Source organism: Herpailurus yagouaroundi, unplaced genomic scaffold, assembly GCF_014898765.1.
Source record: "Herpailurus yagouaroundi ecotype Mexico unplaced genomic scaffold, PumYag 165, whole genome shotgun sequence".
NCBI lineage: Eukaryota > Metazoa > Chordata > Mammalia > Carnivora > Felidae > Herpailurus > Herpailurus yagouaroundi.
In genome coordinates this window covers 22,063,125-22,089,831 of record NW_024412406.1, presented here as the reverse complement: position 1 = coordinate 22,089,831, position 26,707 = coordinate 22,063,125, and the positions used below count along the sequence as shown (strand labels likewise).

Here is a 26,707-nt window from a genome sequence, read left to right as displayed (position 1 = left end):
TGTGTGTGTGTGTGTGTGTGTGTGTGTGTGTGTGTGTGTGTGTGTGTCATATCATTATATCTAAAAGCATTTTCTTGATGATATAAGCTAATTCTGGAAGGTTTTAATCTGAAATCTTTCAATAAGAATAGTGTTTCTTGGTAGTATAAAATAAAATACTTATAAGAATTTGCGTTAGTAATAAAAAGCAGAAAAATCATTTTTCCCAAGGTATATTATAATGGTGGTGGTACATTTTGTCTAATAGGAAATATCTGATTTTATTAGTAATAATATTCTTTCACTTGGCTGTTATAGTCTCAGAGTTTCTCACGGCTGAGTTAAAAGTACCAACAGTAGAATTTAAAACTTAACAGGTCTTACTGGTAAGCTGTTATTTTTTCTGGGATCATTTCTATCATTTTTTAAAACTATCAGTGTAAGTGTCTGTCCATGAAAAAATTACTCAAATATTTATAATGGTCAATATTTGTTAAGGAGCCTATTGTGGTTTGTAAGTTGTGCCCTTAAAATAACACTTATTATTAGACCAATGCAATATATAAATAAGTGTATAAAGAGTGTTGTAAAGTCTGCACATTTGTCAAAACTCTTTTGCAGATGCCGTTATGAATCATAAGTATATTAATGCATCAGATCTCTAGAGATGCTTACATCAAACATTAAATTTCACGAAACGATTTGGATAGTTGCGGTGCAATTTAGTGAGAATCTTATTTGAATTGTGGAATTAAGTGGTTACAAGTCAATAGAAGCCCCATTCAGCATATGAGACAGATAATCAAAAAGAAGAGGTATATGAGATAGTTTTTCAATGCAAGAAAAATAAAATTTCCCCTCAAGGTCACTTTCTTGCCCTCTCAGTTTAAATCATGTTTTTATTTTTTAGTTTTGCACTCAGCAAAGCAGCAAACTCGTATTTCAGCGTGAGAGGCAATATTTCCTACATGTGCAAAATGGGTCTTGGACCCAATAGGAGGCTCTGTTCAGGCCCAGCCTGGGTCTTCTCCAGGCTCCCAGGTCATAGTGACCTGCCAGTCCTCTCTATGGCTCTGCTGCCGTCAGTGTCCTGCCCTCAAGATGACACCAAATCTGTGCTCAGTATGTTCCCATTTGAAGGAAAGATTACGCTCTATCAGACAGGCTCGATGCCATTTAAACTCTAATGGAGAGTGCAGCTTTTTCCTAAGGCCGGAGATCACAGAATTGGAGTGAACAAATAGCTTCCTCAGGAGAAGATCCCGTTCCCTGGTCTTACTTGGTTAGAGCCGGAAATCAGCGGGTCTCTCTTTCTAAAGGCCGGGGACAAGCTGGGTGAAATGGGAATAACACAGAATTCAAATGACTAAAACACATTTCTAACTTTAAAAAAGAGACAAAATACCTTCTTAAAATCACCTACTTGTTCCCTGTAACTATATGACTTTCATAATAGATTTGTTTAAAATAGTATCTGACAGTATTTAAACTGTCACACTGCTGACTCAAACCTGACAGATGTGATGCCCCAAGTACACGGTTTTCTAACTTACCGAGAGGTTAAGTCCAGAATTTCCCTTGCACATTTTCCAGAATATTAGTTTGGTTAATAAACTCCCCCAAAAAGGTCCTGTGGCTCAAATCCCATGGGAAACAATGAATCAAGGAGAGTTCAGTTGGTTTCTTTGCTACCAGACTTTTTTTAAAGGCTTTAATTAAATAGACAAATGTGTCCTTTAACTTCCAAAGGGAAGGCTGAGTGTGCAGCGTTTAATTTGGAATCCTCTTTTGTACGGAGAGACCCTTCGAGATTAATATTCTGCAGTGCTTTCTTTGGGAAATGCTGGTTTAGTTGATTCCTTTCTTTAGACGTGGTGGAAATGCTCCCACCTCTGGATTTTTACACCGCTTCCCTTTGCCGAAATACCAGCCCTAGGCAACCACACAGCCGGCTTACTCAAAGCAAGGGTTGGTTTCTCAGTAGGCTTTTTCTGACCAGCTATTTATTTATTTATTTATTTATAAATATGAAATTTATTGTCAAATTGGTTTCCATACAACATCCAGGACTCATTCCAACAGGTGCCCTCCTTAATACCCATCACCCACCCTCCCCTCCCTCCCACACCCCATCAACCCTCAGTTTGTCCTCAGTTTTTAAGAGTCTCATGTTTTGGCTCCCTCCCTCTCTAACCTTTTTTTTTTTCCTTCCTCTCCCCCATGGTCTTCTCGGGTCTCTCAAGTTTCTCAGGATCCACCTAAGAGTGAAAATATATGGTATCTCGTCTTTCTCTGTATGGCTTATTTCTTAGCATCACACCCTCCAGTTCCATCCATGTTGCTACAAAGGGCCATATTTCATTCTTTCTCATTGCCACGTAGTACTCCACTGTGTATATAAACCACAATTTCTTTATCCATTCATCAGTTGATGGACATTTAGGCTCTTTCCATAATTTGGCTATTGTTGAGAGCGCTGCTATAAACATTGGGGTACAAGTGCCCCTATGCATCAGCACTCCTGTATCCCTTGGGTAAATTTCTAGCAGTGCTACTGCTGGGTCATAGGGTAGGTCTATTTTTAATTTTGTGAGGAACCTCCCACTGTTGTCCAGAGTGGCTGCACCAATTTGCATCCCCACCAACAGTGCAAGAGGGTTCCCGTTTCTCCACATCCTCGCCAGCATCTATAGTCTCCTGATTTGTTCATTTTGGCCACTCTGACTGGCGTGAGGTGATACCTGAGTGTGGTTTTGATTTGTATTTCCCTGATGAGGAGCGACGTAGAGCATCTTTTCATGTGCCTGTTCGCCATCTGGATGTCTTCTTTACAGAAGTGTCTCTTCATGTTTTCTGCCCATTTTTTCACTGGATTATTTGTTTTTCGGGTGTGGAGTTTGGTGAGCTCTTTATAGATTTTGGATACTAGCCCTTTGTCTGATATGTCATTTGCAAATATCTCTTCCCATTCCGTTGGTTGCCTTTTAGCTTTGTTGGTTGTTTCCTTTGCTGTGCAGAAGCTTTTTGTCTTCATGAGGTCCCAATAGTTCATTTTTGCTTTTAATTCCCTTGCCTTTGGGGATGTGTCAAGTAAGAAATTGCTGCGGCTGAAGTCAGAGAGTTTTTTTCCTGCTTTCTCCTCTAGGGTGTTGATGGTTTCCTGTCTCACATTCAGGTCCTTTATCCATTTTGAGTTTATTTTTGTGAATGGTGTAAGAAAGTGGTCTAGTTTCATACTTCTGCATGTTGCTGTCCAGTTCTCCCAGCACCATTTGTTAAAGAGACTGTCTTTTTTCCATTGGGTATTCTTTCCTGCTTTGTCAAAGATGAGTTGGCCATACGTTTGTGGGTCTAATTCTGGGGTTTCTATTCTATTCCATTGGTCTATGTGTCTATTTTGTGCCAATACCATGCTGTCTTGATGATGACAGCTTTGTAGTAGAGGCTAAAGTCTGGGATTGTGATGCCTCCCGCTTTGGTCTTCTTCTTCAAAATTACTTTGGCTATTCGGGGTCTTTTGTGGTTCCATACAAATTTTAGGATTGCTTGTTTTAGCTTCAAGAAGAATGCTGGTGGAATTTTGATTGGGACTGCATTGAATGTGTAGATAGCTTTGGGTAGTATTGACATTTTAACAATATTTTTTCTTCCAATCCATGAGCATGGAATGTTTTTCCATTTCTTTATATCTTCTTCAATTACCTTCATAAGCTTTCTATAGTTTTTAGCATACAGACTTTTACATCTTTGGTTACGTTTATTCCTAGGTATTTTATGCTTCTTGGTGCAGTGTGCTTTTTAAAATTCAGGTACTTTCCTCAACATTCTGCAGCTTTCTCCCCTGTTTATTTTCCAGTGTAGCACCTTCTAGCTTTTATTGTTGTTGTTTATTATCTCTCTTTCCCTCCCAGCTGGAAGGGAAGCCCTTCAAAGGCAGGGACCTTCACCTGGCTACATTCAAGGGCCATTTCTCAGCTTTCATATTTTGTCAGCCTCAGAAGAATTTGACCCCTCTGAATGCTCTCTCGATTGGGAAAATACTGAGATAGTCTGAAAATGCTCCTTGGCCTCCAGGACACGGCCCTCTTTCCTGCCTGACGGGCCACCCTTCCGACAACCATCCTAGATTCTTCTCCTGTTTCTGCCTTTCAAACTTAGCGATGCTGAGGACTCAGTCTCTACTCCGACTTCATTCACTTCCTGGGTCACCGCACAAAACTCACGGTTTGAAGTATCATCTGCAAGATGGTAACCCCCACGTCGTGTCCATAGCCCAGATGCCCCCTACCATTCACTGTTAATGTCTGCGCACATCAGGACAGGATAAGTTATGCTGTGTTTGACTTTTCTCGCTCCCACAAATCCTCTCCTGCTGTTCCTGGCAAGGCAGTTCTATGGTCTCCAACAAGTGGCTCATAGTGGCTCCATAGTGGCTCCATAGTGGCTCCCTGCATTCTGGGCCTCCCCTATCTTCTAAGGCCTCCGAGTTGTTCACTTCCAGCCACATGGAGAAGAAAGAGAGAGCATAGAAGAGTCATATCTATTTGATGTTTGGGTCTGGATGTGGTGATCTTACTTCTAACCACATTTCATTCTCCAGAACATAGTCCCATGTGTCACTTTGTAACGGGGACAGGGAAATGTAGTTTAGCCATGCTCCCAGGAAGACGAGGCCAAGGTTTTAATGAGTTCTACCAACTCCATTACAAGGAGGAAGAAGCAGTACTGCTAATACATTTTGTAAATTGTCTAAGCCTGTCCTGACAGAACCCTCCCTACTATTTGTTTGGGGGATATTTTATTGATAGTTTTTTTTTAATTTAGTTTCATTTTACTTTTAATTCCAGGACAGTTAACATACAGTGTTATATTAGTTTCAGGTGTACAATATAGTGATTCGACACTTCCATACGACACCCAGTGCTCATCATGACAGGTGCCCTCCTTAAGCCCCATCACCTATTTCGCCCATCCCCCCACCCACCTCCCCTCTGGTAACTATCAGTTTGTTCTCTATAGTTAAGAGCCTGTTTCTTGGCTTGCCTCTTTCTGTCTCTCTCTGTCTCTCTTTTTCCCTTTGCTTGTTTGTTTTGTTTCTTAAATTCCACATATGAGTGAAATCGTATGGTACTTATCTTTTTCTGACTGACTTATTTCACTTAGCCATATATTCTGTAGCTCCATCCATATCATTGTAAATGGCAAGATTTCATTCTTTTATATGGCTGAATAATATTCCATTATATATATATATATATATATATATATATATATATATTTATATATATATATATATTTTTTACATCTTTTTTATCCATTCATCTATTGATGGATACTTGGGCTGCTTCCATAATTTGACTATCATAAATAATGCTGCTATAAACATAAGGGTGAATATGAATCCTTTTGAAATAGAGCTTTTGTATTTTTTGGTAAATAGCCAACAGTGTGATTACTGGATCATAGGGTAGTTCTCTTTTTAACTTTTTGAGGAGCCTCCATACTAGTTTCTACAGTTTGTATTCCCACCAGTAGTGCAAGAGGGTTCCTTTTCTCCACATCTTCACCAACACTTGTTGTTTCTTGTGTGGGTTTTTTTTTTTTAACGTTTATTTATTACTTTTAAGAGACAGAAAGAGACAGAGCGAGAGCAGGGGAGGGGCAGAGAGAGAGGGAGACAAAATTGGAAGCAGGTTCCAGGCTCTGAGCTGTCAGCACAGAGCCCAACGTGGGGCTCGAACCCACGAACCATGCGACTATGGCCTGAGCTAAAGTTGGACACTTAACCGACTGAGGCACTCAGGCGCCCCGTCTTGTGTTTTCAATTTTTGCTATTCTGACAGGTGTTATTGGTAGTTTTTCACATGGAGAAATGATGTGTATTTAGAGATTAGAAAATGAAATGTGCTTCAATACAAGAAAATTTTTGGCTGACTTAGATCTCCTGCAAAATAAGGCCATGTTATAATAAATATATCTATGCTATAAAAAGTACAATGTTCCCCAATAAGGCACGACAAATATGTGGATATTCAGGTTCACCTTTAAAATTTCTGTAGTCCGTATTAAGAATAGTTGTCCATTCTATTCTAATAATAACAGAATTAATCTTACTGATCTGATTAATCTTACCTGAGTTAGTAAGTTTATGCATCCTTAAAACCCACATGAAGACAGTCAACAGTCAAAATTTTGCTGATATAAAGAGCTTAAATAAGAGGAATAAAAGCTTCAACTATAAGAACAGACAGATCTGTATTAAAATTCATTCAATCTCTTCTTGATGTGTGAATTTGGACAAGTATTTAACTACCCTAAGTAAGACTATGCTTCCTCACTTGTTAAACTGGTATACTTTAATAGGTAATACACTACATATATAATATCTATGTAATATTGTCATGAGTGTTATATGGATTAACACATATAAAAGCTCCTGCTAGATACTAAATGCCCAATTCTTAGCTATTGAGTTACCTTTACTGATTTTAATATTTTTTCTTAAATTGTATTTATTAAGACTTTACCATTTTAGTATCCTTGCTTATTACAGCCTTAGTTACAAACCAAAGACATTTGGGTGGTTAAAGGCTTACCATTGGCTGAAAACTTTGCTTTGAGTGATTTCTGTGTCTTTTCCACCATGCTTCTTTCTCTCAGAGACACCATGATTCTGTGAGTTTAAGCACTAAATTGCAGGTTGAATTATATGAATGATACTGCATCTTCTGGCATTGATTTCCTGTGCAAATCAGTGATTCAAGCAACCTGGGTTTCTCCATGAATTGGCTTTTAAATAATGAACAACAATCATCTGTTTACTAGTTAGGGACCCCGAGGGAAACCTGAAAATGAAATATTATGTCCTTACCATAATGTATTTGCTATTTAATAGTCAGATATAAGGTCACCGTGGTTAGAGAAGCTGGAAGTGATTTTTATGGCAAATTAAGTTTTCATTGCTTGAGCTCACCTCTGCAGACTCAGAGTGATCATGCTGGATGGGCTTGTATTTTGTTCCTTCTCTCCTGGTAGCAGTCATGGTCACCTTTTTGCTCATCCCACTTGAGCAGCAGTGAGATTGCCAGAGTCAAAGAAGGATGCAATTCTCCTATATGGAGCTCTATTAAGTAGGAAGTTAAAAAGACCATTGGGATTGTCTCGGTTTTCTTGTCACTAAAGCCTTTCCTACCAGACACGAGGTGATACCGGTGTGATCAACATATTCTTTTTTTTTTTAAGTTTTATTTATTTATTTTTGAGAGACAGAGAGAGAGAACAAGTGGGGGTGGGGCAGAGGATCCCAAGCAGGCTCCGAGGTGTAAGTGCAGAACCCAAGGTGGGACTCAAATCCAGGAACCATGAAATCATGGCCTGAGCTGAAGTCGGACGTTTAACTGACTGAGCCACCCACGCGCCCCAATATATTCTTTAAATTTATAGTCATATTTTCCATTATCTTGGCAAAAATTTGATGTGTATGCACCACAAGATGATTTTTGAGCTATTTCCCTTCCTTCCTGCCTTCCTTCCTTCCTTCCTTCCTTCCTTCCTTCCTTCCTTTTCTCCTTCCTTCCTTCTCTTATGTTTTTATGTTTTAAAATAGAGATCATTTGAAACTTATTCTTATAAAATAGTGGTGCTAAGTACTAAACTCTTGAAGCAAAGAGGTGCTAAGCAAATGAACTCTTGAAGACTCTCAAACACAGTCACATACATTTTCTGTTAGCTCTTTATATAAGGCATTTTTATTTGGCCCTGCAGGACATCCAACCTTCCCCTGATCTTCACTTCTGGCTATCTGAGCTGTTTATTGGCTCTGCTTTAAGGAACTACCATAAAACACAGAACCTAAACTCTGAATTCAGTGTCTTCCCCTCAAAGCATCGTCATTTCCGATCTCTCCCACTGGACAATGAACTGGTTGAAGCCAGAGAGTATGTTTCGTAGGTCCGTGCACCCCTGCATTTTCCTCATAACAGGGGCCTGATACCTGCTTGCTGAACTGGTGAACAGAAATGGACACAAAAGAGATGGTCAAGGAATGTCGTTTAGGAATGTTGCAACCGGGGAGGGTTCTGAACTTAATCTGCTGGTCGGGTCAGTTTGACAGAAGGAGAGCTTTGCTTACTATGGTTAGGAGCACTGCCAATCTGTTCCAGGATCTGCAGATAAAACTTTTACCCCCTAGCCTGTCCTGATCTAAAACTTGCACTAAAAAAAAAAAAAAACCCCAGCCCTTCCTAACCTCAAGAGAACGCCAGGTCAATACAGCTTCTTAGAAGTCAACAATGACTTCTAGGAGCAGGTACTGGAAGAAAATCCATAGCCTGTAATCAGTGGAAGCCATTGACCAGCTGCCTTGCTAATCAGCATGTTCTCTCCTCTTTCATGCTTGCTACTGATATATAGATATCGCATTTGGTGTGCAACTGCTATGGCATGAGCTCTCCATTTCCTTGCAAATAGGTGGATATGTGACTTTCACACTAATGACTACCACGTGGTATAATAAAAACCCATCAGCATGAAATATAGCATTTTTAGAAGGCTCTCTTGCATCAGTGAAGCCCATTTATGCTGCCGAAAATGTTTTTATCTGTCCGCTCTGATGTGGGAAATGGGTGTCATTAGTAGGACACGCATAAACTGAATAGATAAAGCTGGACTCCATGCATGTGTCTTTATGCTGCCTGCAGACCTCCATACGTGCTGTTATGTGAATGAATGGATGCCATCTGCCAAGGCCCTGAAGAAAACTCAGAGCTGCTAAAGGGAAGGAGGCAGAAAGTCTGAGAGACAGCTCTTGTGCTCATCCATTCCTTTTTCTTCTTTGCATTTGGTTTTCGGAGGAATCTTAATAGGTGGGGTGGGGGGAGGGAGTTCATATATTTGGGGATTTGCCTGGTCCTGTTCTACTTTTCAAATAAGGGCAGTGGAAGAGGTGGGAAAGGCTGGGAGTTGGAGAGGGCAGTTGTGAGCAAAGTTTCCCAGGCTTCACAGGGCCATGTGATTTTGAGGTCAGACGTGTTTTGAGCCCCATTGTGAAATATAATTCGCCTGCAGGCATTACAAATCTTAGCAAATGGCGCTAGTAAGAGCTTCATTAGCCAGCAGGAAACCCAACCAACTGCCACCAGTAACATCTGTATCTGATTGTCAAAGAAAGAGAGAGGAAATAGTTTTGCCTCTGTCACGTTGCTCCTAAATCCCAATCAAACACAAGAAAAAGCAGCCAAGTGATGCTTGAATAGAGCCAGTGTGAAAATGAAGTGCAGACGAAGTGCCTATTAAAAAATAAAGTACATTTCCAATGGATTGCTGGAATCACTGAACACTGGCCAAAACTCCCAAAGAAAATGCAGAAGAGCAGCTTAGAATGCCCTGCGATGTATCTTGTGCCTTATGATTTACTTCGGCATTTTTTGTCGAACATTCCATGTAAGACAGAAAAGATCATCTTAGAAATGCTTCCGTTATACTGTAGAGATGGCTGCTTCCACTTTGGAGACTTTTGGAATATTCACAATAGTCATATTCTCTCATTTTTATTTTGAGATAATGTAGATTCGCATGCAGTTGTAAGGGATAATGCAGAGACATCCCGTATAGCCTTTATTTCGTTTGCCCCACTGGAAACGTCTTGCAAAACTATAAGAAATATCACAACCAGGATACTGACATTGATACAGTCAAGATACAGAACATTTTCATCGCCACAAGGATTGCTCCTGTACCCTTTTAAAGCCACACCCACTTCCCTCCACCTTCACCCACTCTTTAACCCCTGGTAACCACTAAGCTGTTTTTTCTATAATTTCGTCATTTCAAGAATGTCATATGAATGGAATCATACAGTATGTAACTTTTGGGGATGGGGTTTTTTGACTTAGCACAATTCTCTCTCCAGAGATTTTTCTGGATTGTTGTGTATATCAGTAATTGTTCCTTTTAATTGTTCCTTTTAGTGTTGCATGGTGTGAATGTACCAATATGCTTAACCATTCACTCACTGAAGGACATCTAGGCTATTTCCAGTTTGGGACTATTACAAATAAATCTGCTATAAACACCCTAGCACCAGATTTTGTGTCGACATAAGTTATTGTTTTTCTGGATGAATGCTCTGGAGTGTAATTCTTAGGTCATATGGTAGTTGGATATTTAGTGTTTCAGAAAACTGCCAAAATGTTTTCCAGAGTGACTGTACTATTTTACGTTCCCACCAGCAATGTAGGAATGATCTAGTTTCTCCATATCTTCACCAGAATTTGGTGTTTTCATTTTTTTAAGACATTCTAATAGGTTTATAGTATAATATCTCATCGAGTTTAATTTGCGTTTCAGTAATGGTTAATGATATGGAACATCTTTTCATGTGCTTATTTGACATCTGTATACTTCCTTGGGTAAAATGTCTCTTCGTGTCTCTTGTCCATGTTCTAACTGGACTGCTTGCCTTTTTGCTGTTGAGATTGAAGTGTATTATGTATCCTACATATTACTCCTTTGTGAGATAAGCGGTTTGCAAATATTTTATCCCACCCTGTATCTTCTTAATGTTGCCAATATCCAATTTATTATTCTTTTCATTTTATGGATCATGCTTTTGGAGTCAAGTCTAAAAACTGTCTACTCCGAGATCCTAGAGATCGTCTCCAACACTTTTTCTAAGTCTGTATCGTTTTACATTTAAGTCCATGATCCATTTTGAGTCAATTTTTGTATGAGGTGTGTAGTTGAAGACAGGTTTACATTTATTTATGTATATATTTATTTATGCTTATGGAAGTCCAGCTGCTCCAGTACTATGTGTTGAAAAGCTTTCTTCCTTCAATGAAATGTTTTTGTACTTTAGTAAAAAATCAGTTGAACGTATTTGTGTGGACCTATTTCTGAGTTCTCTCTTCTGCTTCATTGACCCACGTATTTCCCCCTCCCCTAATACCACACAGTCTTGATTATTGCAGCTATAATAAGCTTTGGTTTTGGTAAAATAATTTCTTCCACTTTATTCTTTTCAAAATTGTTTTCACTATTCTAGGGTCTATGCCTTTCCATATAAATTTTAGAATATCCCTATTGATGTCTACAGAAAAAATCTCACTTGGCTTTTGATAGGTTTGTCTATCAGTTTGAGAGGAATTGACATATTTAGTATGTTCTCTTTTGATTCACAACATAATATGTCTCTTCATTTATTTAAACCTTCTTTGATTTCTTTCATCAGCATTGTGTAGTTTTCAGCATACAAATGCTGGATATGTTTTGTTATGCATTTTTAAACTTTGATGGCTTTGTGTTGATTCTTTGTATGTTTATTTTCCATTCTGCAATGTTAATGAACTCAGTTATAGAAAGCTTGTTTTTTTCTTTTTTGGTGTCTGGTTTTTTTTTAAATAGATTCCTTGGGATTTTCTATATAGATAATCATGTTATTCCCAAAGAGAGTCCCATTTTTCCAAAAGTTTTTTTTTTTTTTTAATCACAAATGGGTGTTGAATTTTGTTAAATTCTTTTTCTACATCACTTGATATGATCGAGTAATTTTTTCCTCTTTGGCCTGTTCAAACAATGGATTACTATTGTAAAGGCACCTGGGTTTTGTTTTAATCAGGTATGGTGAGACACACAGACATGGAAATGACTGTCATGAAGGAAGAAATTTGTTCTTTTTCCAGATCCCTAGAAACTGGGTCAAGGCACGCCATGATGGGAGGGGCACAAGAGGAAGCCCTGCGGTTTGTCAGGAGGCAGAGAGAGTGAGGAGAAAACTTGGGCAAGAGTCTTCATTGTGATTTAATGGGAAGAAATGAACAAGGCAGGGAAAAGAGGCTAAGCAGGATTAGGATTTAGGCTAGTTGGAATAATTTCAGTGGGCTCCTGGGTATAGGAGCTGCCCCTGGTTCCGGGGCTGATTGGGGCAGAGGAATAGTGGCCCAGAGTGTAAGAGTCCAATAAAGGAGGCAGTTGGGGTACGGGTGCTGGATTGGTTAGTCTGCATATAAAAGGAGTTCTCTCTTGCTCTCTCTAAGAATCAGCTAAGGGACAGTTCCTTCCTCATCAACAAGTCCTCAGATGGCAAGGCATCAAATATAGAAACTAGAAAATATGGTTAATCACTCAGTTAATTGATTTTTAAATATTGAGCCAGCCCTGCATCCCTGGATAAACCCCACTTGAACATAGTGTATAATTCTTTTTGTATATTGCTGAATTCTGCTTGCTAATATTTTAAGGATTTTTACAACCATATTAATGAAGGATATTGATCTGTAATTTTATTTTGTGGTACTGTTTTTGTTTCACTTTGGTATTTGGGAGATACTAGCTTCATAAATGAATCAGAAAGTGTTTCCTTCTCTTCCACTTTCTGGAAGAAATTATGTAGAATAGATGCTAACTCTTCTTTGAAAGTTTAGTAGCTTCCAGTGAAACTGAGCCCAGTTTGGTTAACTTTTAAAATTACAAATGTAATAATGTTCTTAATAGTTAAGGGCTATTTTAAGTACCTATTTCATATTGGGTGAGTAGTGGTACCTTCTTTCTGAGGAATTAGTCCATTTCTTCTCAGCTGTCACATATATGTGTGTATAATTGCTTATAGTATTCCTTGATTATCCTTTGGGTGTCTGCAATGTCTGTAGCAATATCTGCACGTTCGTTCCTGATTTTGGTAATTTGTGACATTTCCCTTTGTTTCTTTGTCAATCTTGCTAAATGTTTATTTTATTGATCTTTTCAAAGAATCAACTCTTAGTTTTATTGAATTTCTTTATTGTTTTTCTATTTTCAATGTCATTATTTCTGCTCTTTATTATTTTCTCTTTTTTTAACGTTTATTTATTTTGAGAGAGAGAGCATGCGTACAAGTGGGAGAGGGGCAGAGAGAGATGGAAAGAGAGAGAATTCCGAGCAGGCTCCACACTGTGAGTTGCAGAGCCAGATAGGGGCTCGAACCCACAGACCATGAGATCATGACCTGTGAGGAAGTCTGACATTTAACCAACTGAACCACCCAGGCAACTCTCCCTCTACCTTCTTAAAGTGGGGACTTTAATTATTGATTCAAGACCTTTCCTCTTTTTGCATGTATGTATTTAGTGCTGTAAATTTCCCTGTGAGCGCTGCTTTAGCTATGTTCCACAAACTTTGATACATTGTATTTTCATTTCCCTTCAGTTCCGTGTATTTGTTTCCCTTGAGACTTCTTTGACGTATCCATGAATTATTTAAACATATGTTCTTTAGTTTCAAAGTGCTTGGAAATTTTCCTGTTATCTTTCTGTTAAATTTCCGGTTTGATTCCATCATGGACAGAGAATATACTCTGTATGATTTCACTTCTTTTAAGATTGTTGAGGGTTTTTTTATGTCCCAGATATGGTTGGTCTGTCTTGATATATGTTCTATGGGCACTTAATTTTTTTTTAATGTTTATTTATTTTTGAGACAGAGAAAGACACAGCACTAGCAGGGGAGGGAGAGAGAGAGGGAGACACAGAATCTGAAGCAGGCTCCAGGCTCTGAGCTGTCAGAACTGAGCCCGAGGGAAGTCTCAAACCTAAAAACCACAAGATCGTGACCTGAGCCGATGTATGACACTTAACTGACTGAACCGCCCAGGCACCCTGTGGGCACCTAAAAAGAGAATGTATTCTGCTGCTTTGCATGGAATATTTTACACATATCAAAAGGATACTTGTTTAAAATATGAAACATGAAATAAGAAAGTGAAATATTGTCTTTTTGGGGGTGCCTAGGTGACTCAGTGTTAATGTCCAGCTTCAGTTCAAGTCATGATCTCAAGGTTCATGGGTTCGAGACCTGCGTCGGGCTCTGTGCTGACAGCTCAGAACGTGGAGCCTGTTTCAGATTCTGTGTCTTCCTCTCTGTCTCTCTCTCTATCCCTCTGCTGCTTGTGCGCTCTCTCTCTCTCTCTCTCTCTCTCTCGCAAACATAAATAAATGAACATTAGAAAAATAAAATAAAATGAAAATTATTTTCCCTGTTTGTTCAGACCTATTCCTTACTATCCCATCAGTTTATTGGTCACTGGCTTCTCCTCCATTTATCTTAAGTCAGTGTTATTCTACTTTTCACACTCTGATATCAGATCCTTATCTTAATAACATTGAGATACTTTAATAGTTATGCCACATGGGAAACCATAGCACATAGATTAGAACAGCCTTATTCTGCATATTCAGAGAGCAAAGGGGGCATCCTGGACATGAGTGGTTGGAGCTCAGATCTGTAGGTCAGTTGTTGAGCCAGTATTCCAGGTAGTAGAGATTTAAAGGTAGCACTCTTTGAATGTGGAGTTAGAATGCTTTGAGGACTAGTTTGGAGGATGTGTTTGCCCTCATAAATATGTGCTGAACTGAAGAGGTGCAAGGTATGCACTGATGTTTTAGAGAAGAATTAAAGATGCTAAACAAATCATTACTTGATTGCCATTGTCTGTGTCCCCACTACCCCATGAATGCTATATTTGTATTATTCAGTACTGTATCACCAACATCAAGCAGGCCATCAATGAATAGTTATTAAGTCCAATTTCAAAAACATAATCCCACTAGGAAAGGAGAGAAGGAAGAAAAGAAGGAATTGAAGGGAAGGGAAAGGAAGGGAAGAAGGAAGCAGAGCTTGGGTAACCTTTGTGCTCTCTACCTGCAATTTTAGTCTTTCCCTTCCTAGGCACATGGTTGCATCCCACTTCCTGACCCCTTGGGAGTCAGGCGCATGTTTGGCTTCTAACGTATGACAGATGAAGCATGTCACTTTCTGGTGGCCAAACCTAAGATCTAAGGTGTGATTCTTTCGGCTCTGGCAAGCAGCACTATTCCAGATGGGGAAGGCAGCATCCGTGGCTGAGAGCAAATCAAGCATGGCTCCCTGCCAGCCCAGCGAGGACATTCTATTCTGCGTGAGCAAAAAATAAATCTTTATAGTTTTAAATGATAAAAAGCAGGGGCTGTGTGTTATTATAATACAACAGAGCCTTTCCTAAATGATAGAAAACAGCAAGAGTATGTCTTCAGCAGTGAGAATATACATGAATTTTCTTTTCTTCTTTCTTGTCTTTCTCTGTTTTCTAGTTTTTCAAAAAATTTTTAAATCTATTTTTGACGTTTCTAGAATGGGTATTATTTTTGTCTTAAGGAAATAAATTCATTTAAAATAAACTGAGGGACAAAATTTATGATTTGTATATGCTTATAATTTGAGATGATGTTATATTTTTACTGAGAGATGCATGAAATGTAGAGAAATTGACACCATTTTCTTGAACCTAGGGTATGTTTTAGCACATATTCACTCTGACAACGTGTTACACTGTCATTGAATCCTGGCCTGTCATCTTGAGACAGATCTGTTCCAGACCCTAAGAAATGCAACTCAGTATGGATAGTGGACCACTGAGGTCTTTGGAGACATTTTCCCTTTATCTGTGGTTTGCTTCCCTCTATCTGTGGTTTGCTAATGAGACCAGGAAACACCACCAACAAGATAGTCATTGCTTCTAAGAGGGTTGTGTTGGCTAACTTTTCCTTTCCTCATCTTTCCCTGGCACCACACACACACACACACACACACACACACACACACACACTTCATTATTAATAACGTGGTCAGGCTCATTTGAGAATATAAGAACATTTGCACATTGTCTTTATTAGGTAAGAGGCAGTTTCATTTGAATCTTTTAGAGAGACCTGAAGTGAAGTGATCCTGTTTCCACTTTGCCCCAAACCTAAGACCTCTGAGGCACAGGATTTTTACGTGCATGTATCTGCACATAGTTGCTGGCTGACCTGGATGAGATCGATAAAATTCCATGCCTTCAAGCTGGCAGACTTGAAGCCAGGGCCAACCTAGAGAGAATTGACTGGGTCTCAGCCCTGTGGTTTTTTTTTTTTTTTTCGACCTTCTCTGACACAAACCGAAGAGAGTTTTGATGTCTTTGATGATTGAGTTTCCATGGACTAAAACTAAGAGTCTCTAGATATTTTTAAAAAGTCTAATGTTTTCTTTAAGATTTTGCCCACTGCCTCTAGAGTATTATTTACAGAGTTTTCTTCCACTTTACTAACGTAAAAATGTGTAACACAATAGATTCTCAATAGAAATAAAAGCCCTGTTGTTGGTCCTCTTAGAAAAAGATGGTAAAGCCCTGGTTTTATAGATAAACCCTTTGTAGTACTCTCCTCATCTTCTATAGTCCTTCAGAACCCATGCTCAGTATGGGATAATGAGTTTTATTTCTGAATAACAAGTTCAAAAGGACCAAAAAGAGTAAGGTTAGTATTTAGCACTTTTTGTTAAGGGAAAACTCTGGGGAATGATCTTTTTTGAAGGCACCAAAGAACTTTTAGATCCCAAACTACCCTAACAGAGAAAAGACAGCCTTATTAAAATCTTTTACATATCTAAAATTAGATTTGGAATAATGAGAGATTATGACACATGTACAAATTAATAAAAAAAAACAGCCTTGCCACCCTTACTTGGTGGTTTCATTAAGTTTTTAAAAATAAAATAAATTAAAAAATATATACCGTCCCACACAAAGACTTTTAATCAAATTGTCTGGTTTATCTTCAAAATATGCAATTCCTTTGTACTCTGTAAAACATCTAGGTAGAGGCAAAAATTATTTTTAAGTTTTTAAAATGTCAACCCTTACGTACAGTTCGTGTACTTACATTGGGAACTAGGTCTCGGTGTGGAAGATTCCCAGCGATCTTGCAGACTCACAGGGCTCTGAAGAAAAGTTAATAACCCTCTTGCCTTGTTACTAAAAAAGACTCAGGCAAGGCATTTCATACACCCTCAGGGATCAACTTGCTGCCTGAACTGTTAGCTCAGGCGGCCAGGCTCCTTCCGCTTTCCTCTCTTCTTGCTTACATTTTACAAAGATGCTTGTTGCGATGAAATTGATTGGCAGCACACTTGGCAATTCAAATTGCTTCAGGTGTTCCTTCTTTTTTTTTTATTCCATTAACCAAGATGAATGCAGTGTAATCTGTGGAAGCTCTGCATCGGGAACTCGGGTCCTGGTGCCGTGGGACTAGCTCAGACTTCATGGTCAAGGCCCCTTATTTTGTGGGTCTAATTAGGATGGAGAATAGCTTCTCGGTTTTTCTAAAAGATGAGGCTGTGCCCTGAGCTGTAATCTAACATTAGAAGCATTTAAAAGATGGTCTCATTTCCTAATGTATACAAAATATATTGATGTGCAGAAGCGGAGGCCCATATTTCCTCAGTTAGGGGAATCAACTAGTCCATCAGTCCACAAGTGTCTTCTCCCTGGGCGCTCCCATGTGGGTCCTGGGACGAAAGAAGGAACTAGCTCTGGAATCTGTGGAATAGTTGCCAGCAAATGCTGTCATACGTTGGTGTGACATTTCTGGAGCATTCCAGAAAGCTCCTTCTCTTCAGCTCCTTTGAAATCCTTTTCCAATCCCTTCCTACTCCCAGGGAGTTCACCTGCTGTCATGATAATGCCACTGGAAACGGGGAGGGGGGGGCGCGAGAATGAGGGTAGAGGAGTGAGTATATACTCAGAGCTTGTCTGACATGTGGAAGAATCCCAACTCCCTCACTACCTGGTTCACACATGCTCCTGTGCCACGTCAGAGGTCCTATCACTGCGACTTGGGGAAGACAGGGCTGGCACGGAGGCACAATTTTTAAGTTTTGGAGTCAGAGGGGAGGAAGGGGGCAAGGGGAATAGAGGAGATGTTACCAGCTAGGAAGTGTGTGTGCTTTCTTTCTTTCCTACCACTAGCTGGTGCTTCAGTCAGAGAGAAGTAGGTTGCTCCCGGGGCTGTGGTCCTGCAGGCCCAATCCAATCTGGAATGTGTGCTAACTGGTGTGCATTTCTCTCTTTCCGCCCCAGGACAGCTTTCCTGCCCGCTTCGGAGGAGTCCATTTCGTCAACCAGCCCTGGTACATTCATGCCCTGTACACGCTCATCAAGCCATTCCTTAAAGACAAGACCAGGAAGCGGGTAATGCAAACAAACACCCAATGGGGGGTGCAGAGGGACAGTGACCGGACCCTCCTTTCGATCTCTCTGCTTCCCTTCTCTCTCTTTCTCTCTCCGTCTCTCCTAAGTTTTCACTGTGGGTCTTCTGCTTTTCTGCACTCCCTGAGCCTTCGAGCCTCAGCTGGAGTTTGCAAATGGCCTGGATTTAATCAATAATTTAGTAGAACTGGGTTATTTTCAGAGTCCCAGCGACCAACCAAAGGAAACTTTGAAGGCATGCAAATACCAGATGCCCATTTTACTGTAAGTGCTCGAGGGACATACGGGGTCAAGCAGCTTCCCGTTCATGGAATATTTTAATAGCTAGCATTTTGTCCTGCAAATGTATTATCCTGATGAAGAATGTTTACCATTTGTTTTTCTCCCCCATGGCTCTTGGGTCATAGCTGCCAGCTCCGTCACCTTTGAGGCTGGGAAAGCATTCTTCACGAGAAATAATAATGCTCTGAGGAGGAAGGCTTTTAAAGTCTTAATTGCCTCGGCTGATGACATTTGGGAGGCCAGCACCTTCGATCAGGGCTGCGGCTTTTCATGGCATTCTGATTAGCTGAGAGACTGATCATTGTTTCTGCACTCCCTCTGAATCTCAGTTTCCTCATTTATAAGACGGAGAAACAAACACCCATATCACAGAGCTATTGGGTAGTTGGGTAATTCAATGAAGCAGCATATGAAAGCAGGTAGCATAAGGCCACCGATGTGGTAGAGACTCAGTGACTTTCATTCTCTTCATCATTTAGCTCCCGTTCTTTTAAACGTTTTGATTTCAGCTACCTCCTGGGTCCCTCTCAAGGGAATCTGGCCAGGGTCAGTCTCATGGCACCTTACGTATGCCCCTATACCCAGGGGAACCCGTTCTGGGGAAGAGCCTGAGTATTCAGGGGGAACGATCATGTGAGGAACCCCCCTACATACACACCTACATACACACTCTGTGTTATCCCCAACTCCTAGACCTCAGCTGCCTCCAGATCCTTAGGAAATAGTACAGCAGGGAGGGGTAATTCTCCTGTCCCCAAATAAGCGTGGAACTAAGAACTAGAACTCACCAGCCTAAGGAGACACGGACGTTTGGAAGCTTTTTGCTAACTAGGGCTCAGGGCATAGAAGGGAGTTTCTGGAACTCTGGGCACAGAACAGAATCTGACAGGTGAAGAATCCAGCCTCCTATCTGCTGAGTTCTTCCATCCCACAGCACTGCAATAGAGACGGCCAGTTTCCACAGCACACATTTGTCCTTTCAGAACTGGAGGTGTTGGCTATCGGTGGGAAAGCAAACTGGTGTGGCCACTCTGGGAAACAGTATGGAGGTTCCTCAAAAAGTTAAGAAGAGAACTGCGATATAGCAATTGCACTGCTAGGTATTTACCCAAAGGATACAAAAATACCGATTCGAAGGGACTCGTGCACCCCGATGTTTATAGCAGCAGTATCAACAATAGCCAAATTATGGGAAGAGCCCAAATGTCCATCGATTAATGAATGGATACAGGAGCTGTGGTATATATATACAATAGAATATTTCTCAGCCGTAAAAAGAATGGAATCTTGCCATTTGCAATGACGTGAATGGAGCTAGAGTGTATAACGCTACGCTAAATAAGTCAGTCAGGAGAAGGACAAATACCATACGATTTCACTTGGATGTGGAATTTAAGAAATAAAACAGATGAGGATGGGGGAAAGGAGAGGAAAACTATAAAACAGACTCCTTTTTTAAATGTTTATTTATTTATCTTGAGAGAGAGAGTGCACGCGCACACAGGGGAGGGGCAGAGACAGAGGGGACAGAGGATCCCAGGCAGGCTTTGCTCTGTCAACACAGAGCCCGACTCAGGGCTCCGTCTCATGAACTGTGAGATCATGACCTGAGCCCAAATCAAGAGTCGGACGCTTAACCAACTGAGTCACCCAGGCACCCCAACAGACTTTTAACTATAGAGAACAAACGCTAGGGTTACTGGAGGGGAGGTGGGTGAGGGAGGGGCTAAATGGGTGTGGGTATTAAGGAGGGCACTTGTGATAAGCTCTGAGGGTTGTTATGTAAGTGATGAATCGCTAAATTCTACTCCTGAAACTAATACTACACTATATGATAACTAACTGGAATTTAATTTTAAAAACTTGAAACAAACAAATGAATATCACAAATAAAATTGAAAGTATAAAGAATTCAAAAACAAACAAACAAAAGAACTGGAGGTGTTAGGTGGGTGGGTACAAATATTTGCTCTAAAAACCGGAGCTAATATTTAGCTCTGCTTTTCCATGCTTCAGATACTTTAGCTCCTCCTGAAAAGTGTTTTGCAAAAGCCAGAACATGGGAATTTCTTCAAAAACCATCATTCTTATTAAAATTGAAATCCACTGTCCGAAAATGTACATTGTTTTCTGAAGTGCTACCATATTCTTCTGAAGAATCTTGGCACTTAGCTTCTTGTCCCTTTCCTTTCTAAATGATGCCATTGTATCATAAATTGAAATCAATGTAACAGAGCAAGGTAGTAAGTGTATGTGTCCATTACGTGGTATATTTAATATAGTATATGGCATAATTGATAATACTTTTATGGTATATTATGCTATATTTAAATATTAAAAAAAATTTTTTTAACGTTTATTTATTTTTGAGACAGAGAGAAACAGAGCATGAATGGGGGAGGGTCAGAGAGAGGGAGACACAGAATCTGAAACAGGCTCCAGGCTCTGAGCCGTCAGCACAGAGCCTGACGCAGGGCTTGAACTCACGAACCGCGAGATCATGACCTGAGCCGAAGTCGGCCGCTTAACCCACTGAGCCACCCAGGCGCCCCTATATTTAAATATTTTAAAAGTCACCTTTATATTACAGAAAGGCTAACTGGTATGCATGCGTACACCTATGTGAATATAATCAGTGGTCCTACACTTGCCTAACTCAGGTGCATTGAGTTTGCAACACGAAGTGTGGGAACCGCGATCACTCCACAGGTGCGCTTTGAGTAGACTTTCGGGAGTCAATTCCTAAATTGTAGGAAATGGTAATTATCAACTAGTGGCTTATCCACTTTGTGGATTTGTCTGAAAATAATTGTGATCTGGGGATGTTTTCTCCTCTGCTCCGCCAGTTTCCATCACCATCCACTATATGTTCAGAAGATGCAAATTTATGTGCGTGTCAGCCCTCAATCCACACACAAATGGAAGATGGCTGCAAAAATACCCATAAGTTCTCAGGCCACAGTTTTCAGTTCCACTGCCTAAGAATTGATAAGGCTTCTACCTCGTGTCCACACCACCCCGGGAGCTAGGAACGTATTAACAGAGTAAGAAAACATCACCCCTTTTCCCGAGGATTCTTCTCTTCCTGTGGGGAAGCAAGACATAAATGAACAGATCAGAGAAAATAGGAGTCAGCAGACACTAGTTAATTGGGGGAAGCGAGGAGGAGAACCAGAGTGTGCGGGTGCCTCTGGGACAGAATGAAGAAGAGGCTGCCACTTGGTGAAGGTTTGGGAAGGATGGTGAGATGGGGGCGGGGTACAGAGGGCAGAAAGCACTTGGCGGGGGGGAGTGGAAGGAAGAGAACAATGTGGGGATGCATGTGAAGCATGATTGGGGGTTTGCGTGGTCTACGTCATAGCCTTTTTATCAGCAGGGATAATTAGGAGATTACTGTATGTGTAAATTTGGGCCATGGCCAAATAAGACCCAATTTGTTCATAAACTTCATTTTTTAAGGACTATTAATTCAGCCCCTTTTCTGAGCAATAAATTAACATTTTACGAAGATTAAGCTGCAGACACAAAATGGAATGCCTCTTTAAACACCATGATCACCAGCAGCGCATCCAATTTGTCATCGCTAAATTGTGTTTTAGGCTAAATAGTGGCTCGTAGGTTTGGGGTTTTTTTTGTTGATACTTGGTTTTTCCTTTGCAGATTTTCCTGCATGGAAATAATTTAAACAGCCTTCACCAGCTAATCCACCCTGAATTTTTGCCCTCTGAATTTGGAGGAACCCTTCCTCCTTATGACATGGGAACGTGGGCCCGGACGTTACTTGGTCCAGACTACAGTGATGAAAATGACTATACTCACACTTCCTACAATGCAATGCATGTGAAACACACATCCTCCAATCTGGAGAGAGAATGTTCGCCCAAGCCGATGAAGAGGTAAGACCTGCATTATCAGAGCCTCCAAGTCAGAGGTCAATAAGCATTTTTGATTTGGCCCTATTGTGGGTTAAGTAATTGCAGACCTTTATGGGCACAGAACTTGAATAAAATAAATTGCAATACATTCTCAGCTGATTTCACTAGAATTGAAAGCAAATGGGGCTTGGCTGGCGCAGAAATCTAGTTATCCCTGTTGTACTAAAGAAACAGTTAAAGGCTGGACCTCGCTCATGTCATGTTTGCAGTGTCAGTCTCTAGAGAGTCTGTTAACACACACAGAATGAAATGCTGTGCCTTTGGGATACCCTGGATTGAAAAAACAACCTGCCAGAAAACATTCCTATCATCTATGAATTTAGAACCATTTACTGAGCATTTGCCTATAAGCACTGATAGGTGCTGCGAACACACGAATAAGAACAGAGAAGTAGAGCTCTGGAAAATCTGATGAGTAAGCCTTTTGTTGACATATTTATAAAGTGGGTGACATTGGAGCTAGGTTCTGAAGGGTGAAAATAAGCCACCCCGGCTTAAAAAGGTAGAGAAGGCATTCTAGGCAAATGGGATAGAAAGAGGCACAGAGGCTTCAGAGGGATGGGATAGTCTGCTGTGGCAAACAGGTGCGCGAGGGGTGGGGGATGGGAGTGGGCATGGAAGGAAATTCTAAAGACTGTTGCATCTAGGGTGTGAAATATATTGCATACTGTATTTAATGGAGTGCCGTGAAAGAGGGTTTTTTTTTTAACTGATGTACAAATAATATATGAGTGCTTTCTCATTGTAAAAATTAAAACCTTATTTTTAAGGCTACAATCTTTTTAACCACTATTCCCAATCTCAATCCCAACTTTTCCCAAAGGTAACCATTGTTATCAGAGTAGGGTGGACCCTTTTCCATTCTATTTTCTAGATATTACCCATATCTATCCATACCCATAGAAAATATCTAATATTATGTATTAGTTTGCTAATCCAACTCCTGCAACAACAAACCACAAACTGGGTGGCTTAAGCAATAGAAATGTGTTTTCTCACAATTCTGGAAGCTAGAAATCCAGAATCAAGGTATTGGCAGGGTTGGTGTCTTATGAGACCTCTCTCCTTGTCTTGTAGATGCCTGCATTCTCCCTGTTATCTTCACATGGACTTCCCTTTGTGTGTCTGTGTCTTAATCTCTTTTTACAAGGATACCAGTCATATTGGATTAGGACTTACCCTAAAGACCTTGTTTTACCTTAATTACATCTTTTAAAGGCCCCGTCTCCAAATACAGTCACATTCTGAGGTGCTAGCAGTTGGATCTTCAACAGTCCAATTTGGGGGGCAGGGCATGGTTTATCCCATAACATACTGTAACATCTTTCTATATCAGTAAATCTAGAGACATCTCATGTTTTTCATGCTGCATAGTATTCCAGTACATAGTATTCCAGTATTCCAGAATATGTCACAGTTTAGCCATTTCCCTATTGATGAACATTTAGCTCCTCTGAGTTTTTTCTCCATTCCAAAGGACGAGACTCAAGAAAGTCCTTGATATGCCTCCTCCATTCTCACAGGAAGTCCCTCAGGTAAACTTGGAGCCTTGTAGTTGCTGGGTCAGAGAATATGTGTATTTTCAATAGCCCACACTGCCCAGTGGCCTTCCTAAATGACGGTACTAATGGATAGTCCCAGCAGCATGTGTGAAAATGTCCTTTCCCCAGACTCTACCTTTTGTACTTGATATTATCAGAATTCAATTCTAATCATTATCCTGATGGCAGGTCAATTCTATGCCATTTTTGTTTTCATCTGTATCTCCTCACCGGACACAGTTGAGCAGAGAAATGACACAATGACAAAGTAAGTCTGGGTTTTATGAGGATCGTGGAATTCGCAGGGAAATATGGACTAAATGCCATCAGAAGGCTGATGCGGGGACTCAGGTCCAGGGATGAGGGCCATAACTAACACCGAACCAATGAAGACTGGCTGTAGTCTTGAGGTGTTTGGGGACGGAGGGATGTCACTGTGAGAGTCTTCTTTGGATAACTAGGCTTACACTGAGGCAAGAGAGAATGTCCAGGAGGAGGACCTCCACATTTTCTGCTCCATTGGGAATATTACATGCAAGTGTCTGGTGAAGCCTTTCTGCCGAGACTGGAAGGATCTGGAAATTCATTTACTCCCCGGGTTAACAGCTGACATTCTCTGGGAAGTGTTGGTCATGGGAGCTGAGAACCTGGCTTTGTGTCTCCACAGTGAAGAGACTGACCTTACTGGTAGAGGTGAGATTGTCCCGCCCAGATTCTGAGCTGCTCTCGGGCCAGGCTACAGCACAGTCATCATAATGATGTAACAACTCACACTATTGACACCATTCTGAACGCTTTACCTGCATTAACTCTCTAAATCCTCACCATAACTGTATGAGAAAGGTATTATCACTATTCCCATTTCACAAGTGAGGAAACAGACACAGAAAGGTTAAGCAACTGTCCAAGGTCACACAGCTAGTAAACGGCCAAGCTGGGATTCCGAGCTGGGCAGCTTGGCTCCACACTCTGCGTTTGTGTCCTCTGTAAGATAAAGCACACTGTCTGCTTTTCCTCATACTTTCTACCCACACCTCTAGTGCCAGCCTTCTCTCTCCAATCCCTCCATGGGCCGGGACAATGACACTTCCTGTGGTTTGTCCTTACCTTATTTCTATAGACTTAGATAAAGTCAGCATACCCTCAGACTTGTTGGAATGTCCGAAGTCAAGTGGAATAAAATAGCAATTTGCCACTCTTTCTCCAGGTGATCAGTTATAGAGTTACATCTCTTTCAGGTGACCAGCCATGTCCTGATTCCAAGTTCTGCCTCTGAGTTGATGTTGAGGATCAGAGAAGGTGACGGCCTCCGTTATTAGATGGTGGGTTCTAGAGGGTAAAGTCTTTGTATAACATTTGTTCACCTTACGCCCTCCTCAAGAATCCAAGTCAATGTCCAACACACAATCGACACACATCACACACCCTGTACATGCCTGCTGCTTATGAATGAATTGGCGTTGAATGAAAGCTGCTACTTTCAAAACCCATCCTTGGGGCAGTTGTCCAATTGCTTCAGCCAAACTGTCAGCTCCTATGGAGAGAGAACTAATTTCTTCTGGATTTCATGGATCCTGGCTATAGGGCCTTACGGCCTAGTAGGGGAGATAAGATCTGCCCACAAATAACTATAATATAATGCAGAGTGGAAGAGGTACTAGACAAGAGATGTAAGAACCTGCTGAAATGTTCTTTCAACCAGGAAGACTCTTAGAGAAGTCTTCATGGACAAAGGCATAGCTGACCCAGGTTTTGGAGAAGGGAAGATATCAGAGTCAAGCTCCAAGACTATGCCAGAGGAGCTAGTAATTGTGTACACATTTCATCACCCCACCATGGCCATCAAGGTGTCCTGCCCACTCCTGCTCTCACAAGTGGTGACATCTTTGATCCTTTGCTTGGGGATTTTAGACAGCAGCAGGATGGGCAGTGAGGAGACTGGTACCAGCAGTGACGCAGCGAGGAGGGACCACCTGTGGAACCGTGCCTGGTGTCAGGTGCTTCACTGATGGAGGTCTGTGCTGACTGAGAAAATTATAGGGACAGAACAGCCACCACTCATAACCTCTCTGAGTCCTCAGAGCTCAAAAGGACATGGGGGAATTGAAAACAGAATTGGAGATCTTAAAGGTCCAGCTTCCCACCTGATACGGTATCTGTTCTCCAGCCCAGGCTGCCAGCCAGCCTCAGTTTGCATTGCCCAGAGATGGGCAGGCAGCTAACGGGGCAGCATACTCCCAGTAGCATAGTTTTAAGAAGTACTTCCTTGGTCCGAGCCAGATGACCTGGGTCTGTTCTGCGGGATAACGTTTCACCTTCTAATGGGTAGACGCTGTGTCCCAATCTCTGCCACCACAGTTCCCATTTGGGGTCAAATGGGCTTCTGTGAACTTTCATTGAAACCTAGTCACTATTTATAATGTGGCCTCTGAGTTCCTAGTGGCTCAGAACAATGCTTTCTGGCATATGTAGGGTAAAATCTAAAATGTGTAAAATTCTCAGTGAATTAGTGGTTCTAACTAGCTCTTTTCTTTTTCCAGATAAGTTTGATTCAACCCTTAAGCAGAAAAACTTAAAAAGAATTGTTGGTTTAGATGGAAATTTTTCCAAGCAGATTCTTTCAATATTGATCTTTTAAGAAAATGATGCTTTTATAGGCTTTTGAGTGTGTGGCATTCTCTGCTCTGACACACTTTTGCATTTTTAACTTCTTTTTTTTTTTTAATTTTTTTTTTCCAACGTTTATTTATTTTTGGGACAGAGAGAGACAGAGCATGAACGGGGGAGGGGCAGAGAGAGAGGGAGACACAGAATCGGAAACAGGCTCCAGGCTCCGAGCCATCAGCCCAGAGCCTGACGCGGGGCTCGAACTCCCGGACCGCGAGATCGTGACCTGGCTGAAGTCGGACGCTTAACCGACTGCGCCACCCAGGCGC

The 26,707-nt window shown here is 40.9% G+C and overlaps 1 protein-coding gene across 1 annotated transcript in view; it reads left to right on the top strand.

Annotated features, from left to right (window-relative positions):
• The window catches only part of CLVS1 (clavesin 1), a 172,668-nt gene that overhangs the window by 118,795 nt on the left and 27,166 nt on the right, over positions 1–26,707 (top strand). The window contains exons 4-5 of the mRNA XM_040487718.1: positions 17,885–17,995; positions 21,956–22,191. Of these exons, the coding sequence (XP_040343652.1) occupies positions 17,885–17,995; positions 21,956–22,191 (347 nt within the window). The remainder of the gene's footprint in view (positions 1–17,884; positions 17,996–21,955; positions 22,192–26,707) is intronic.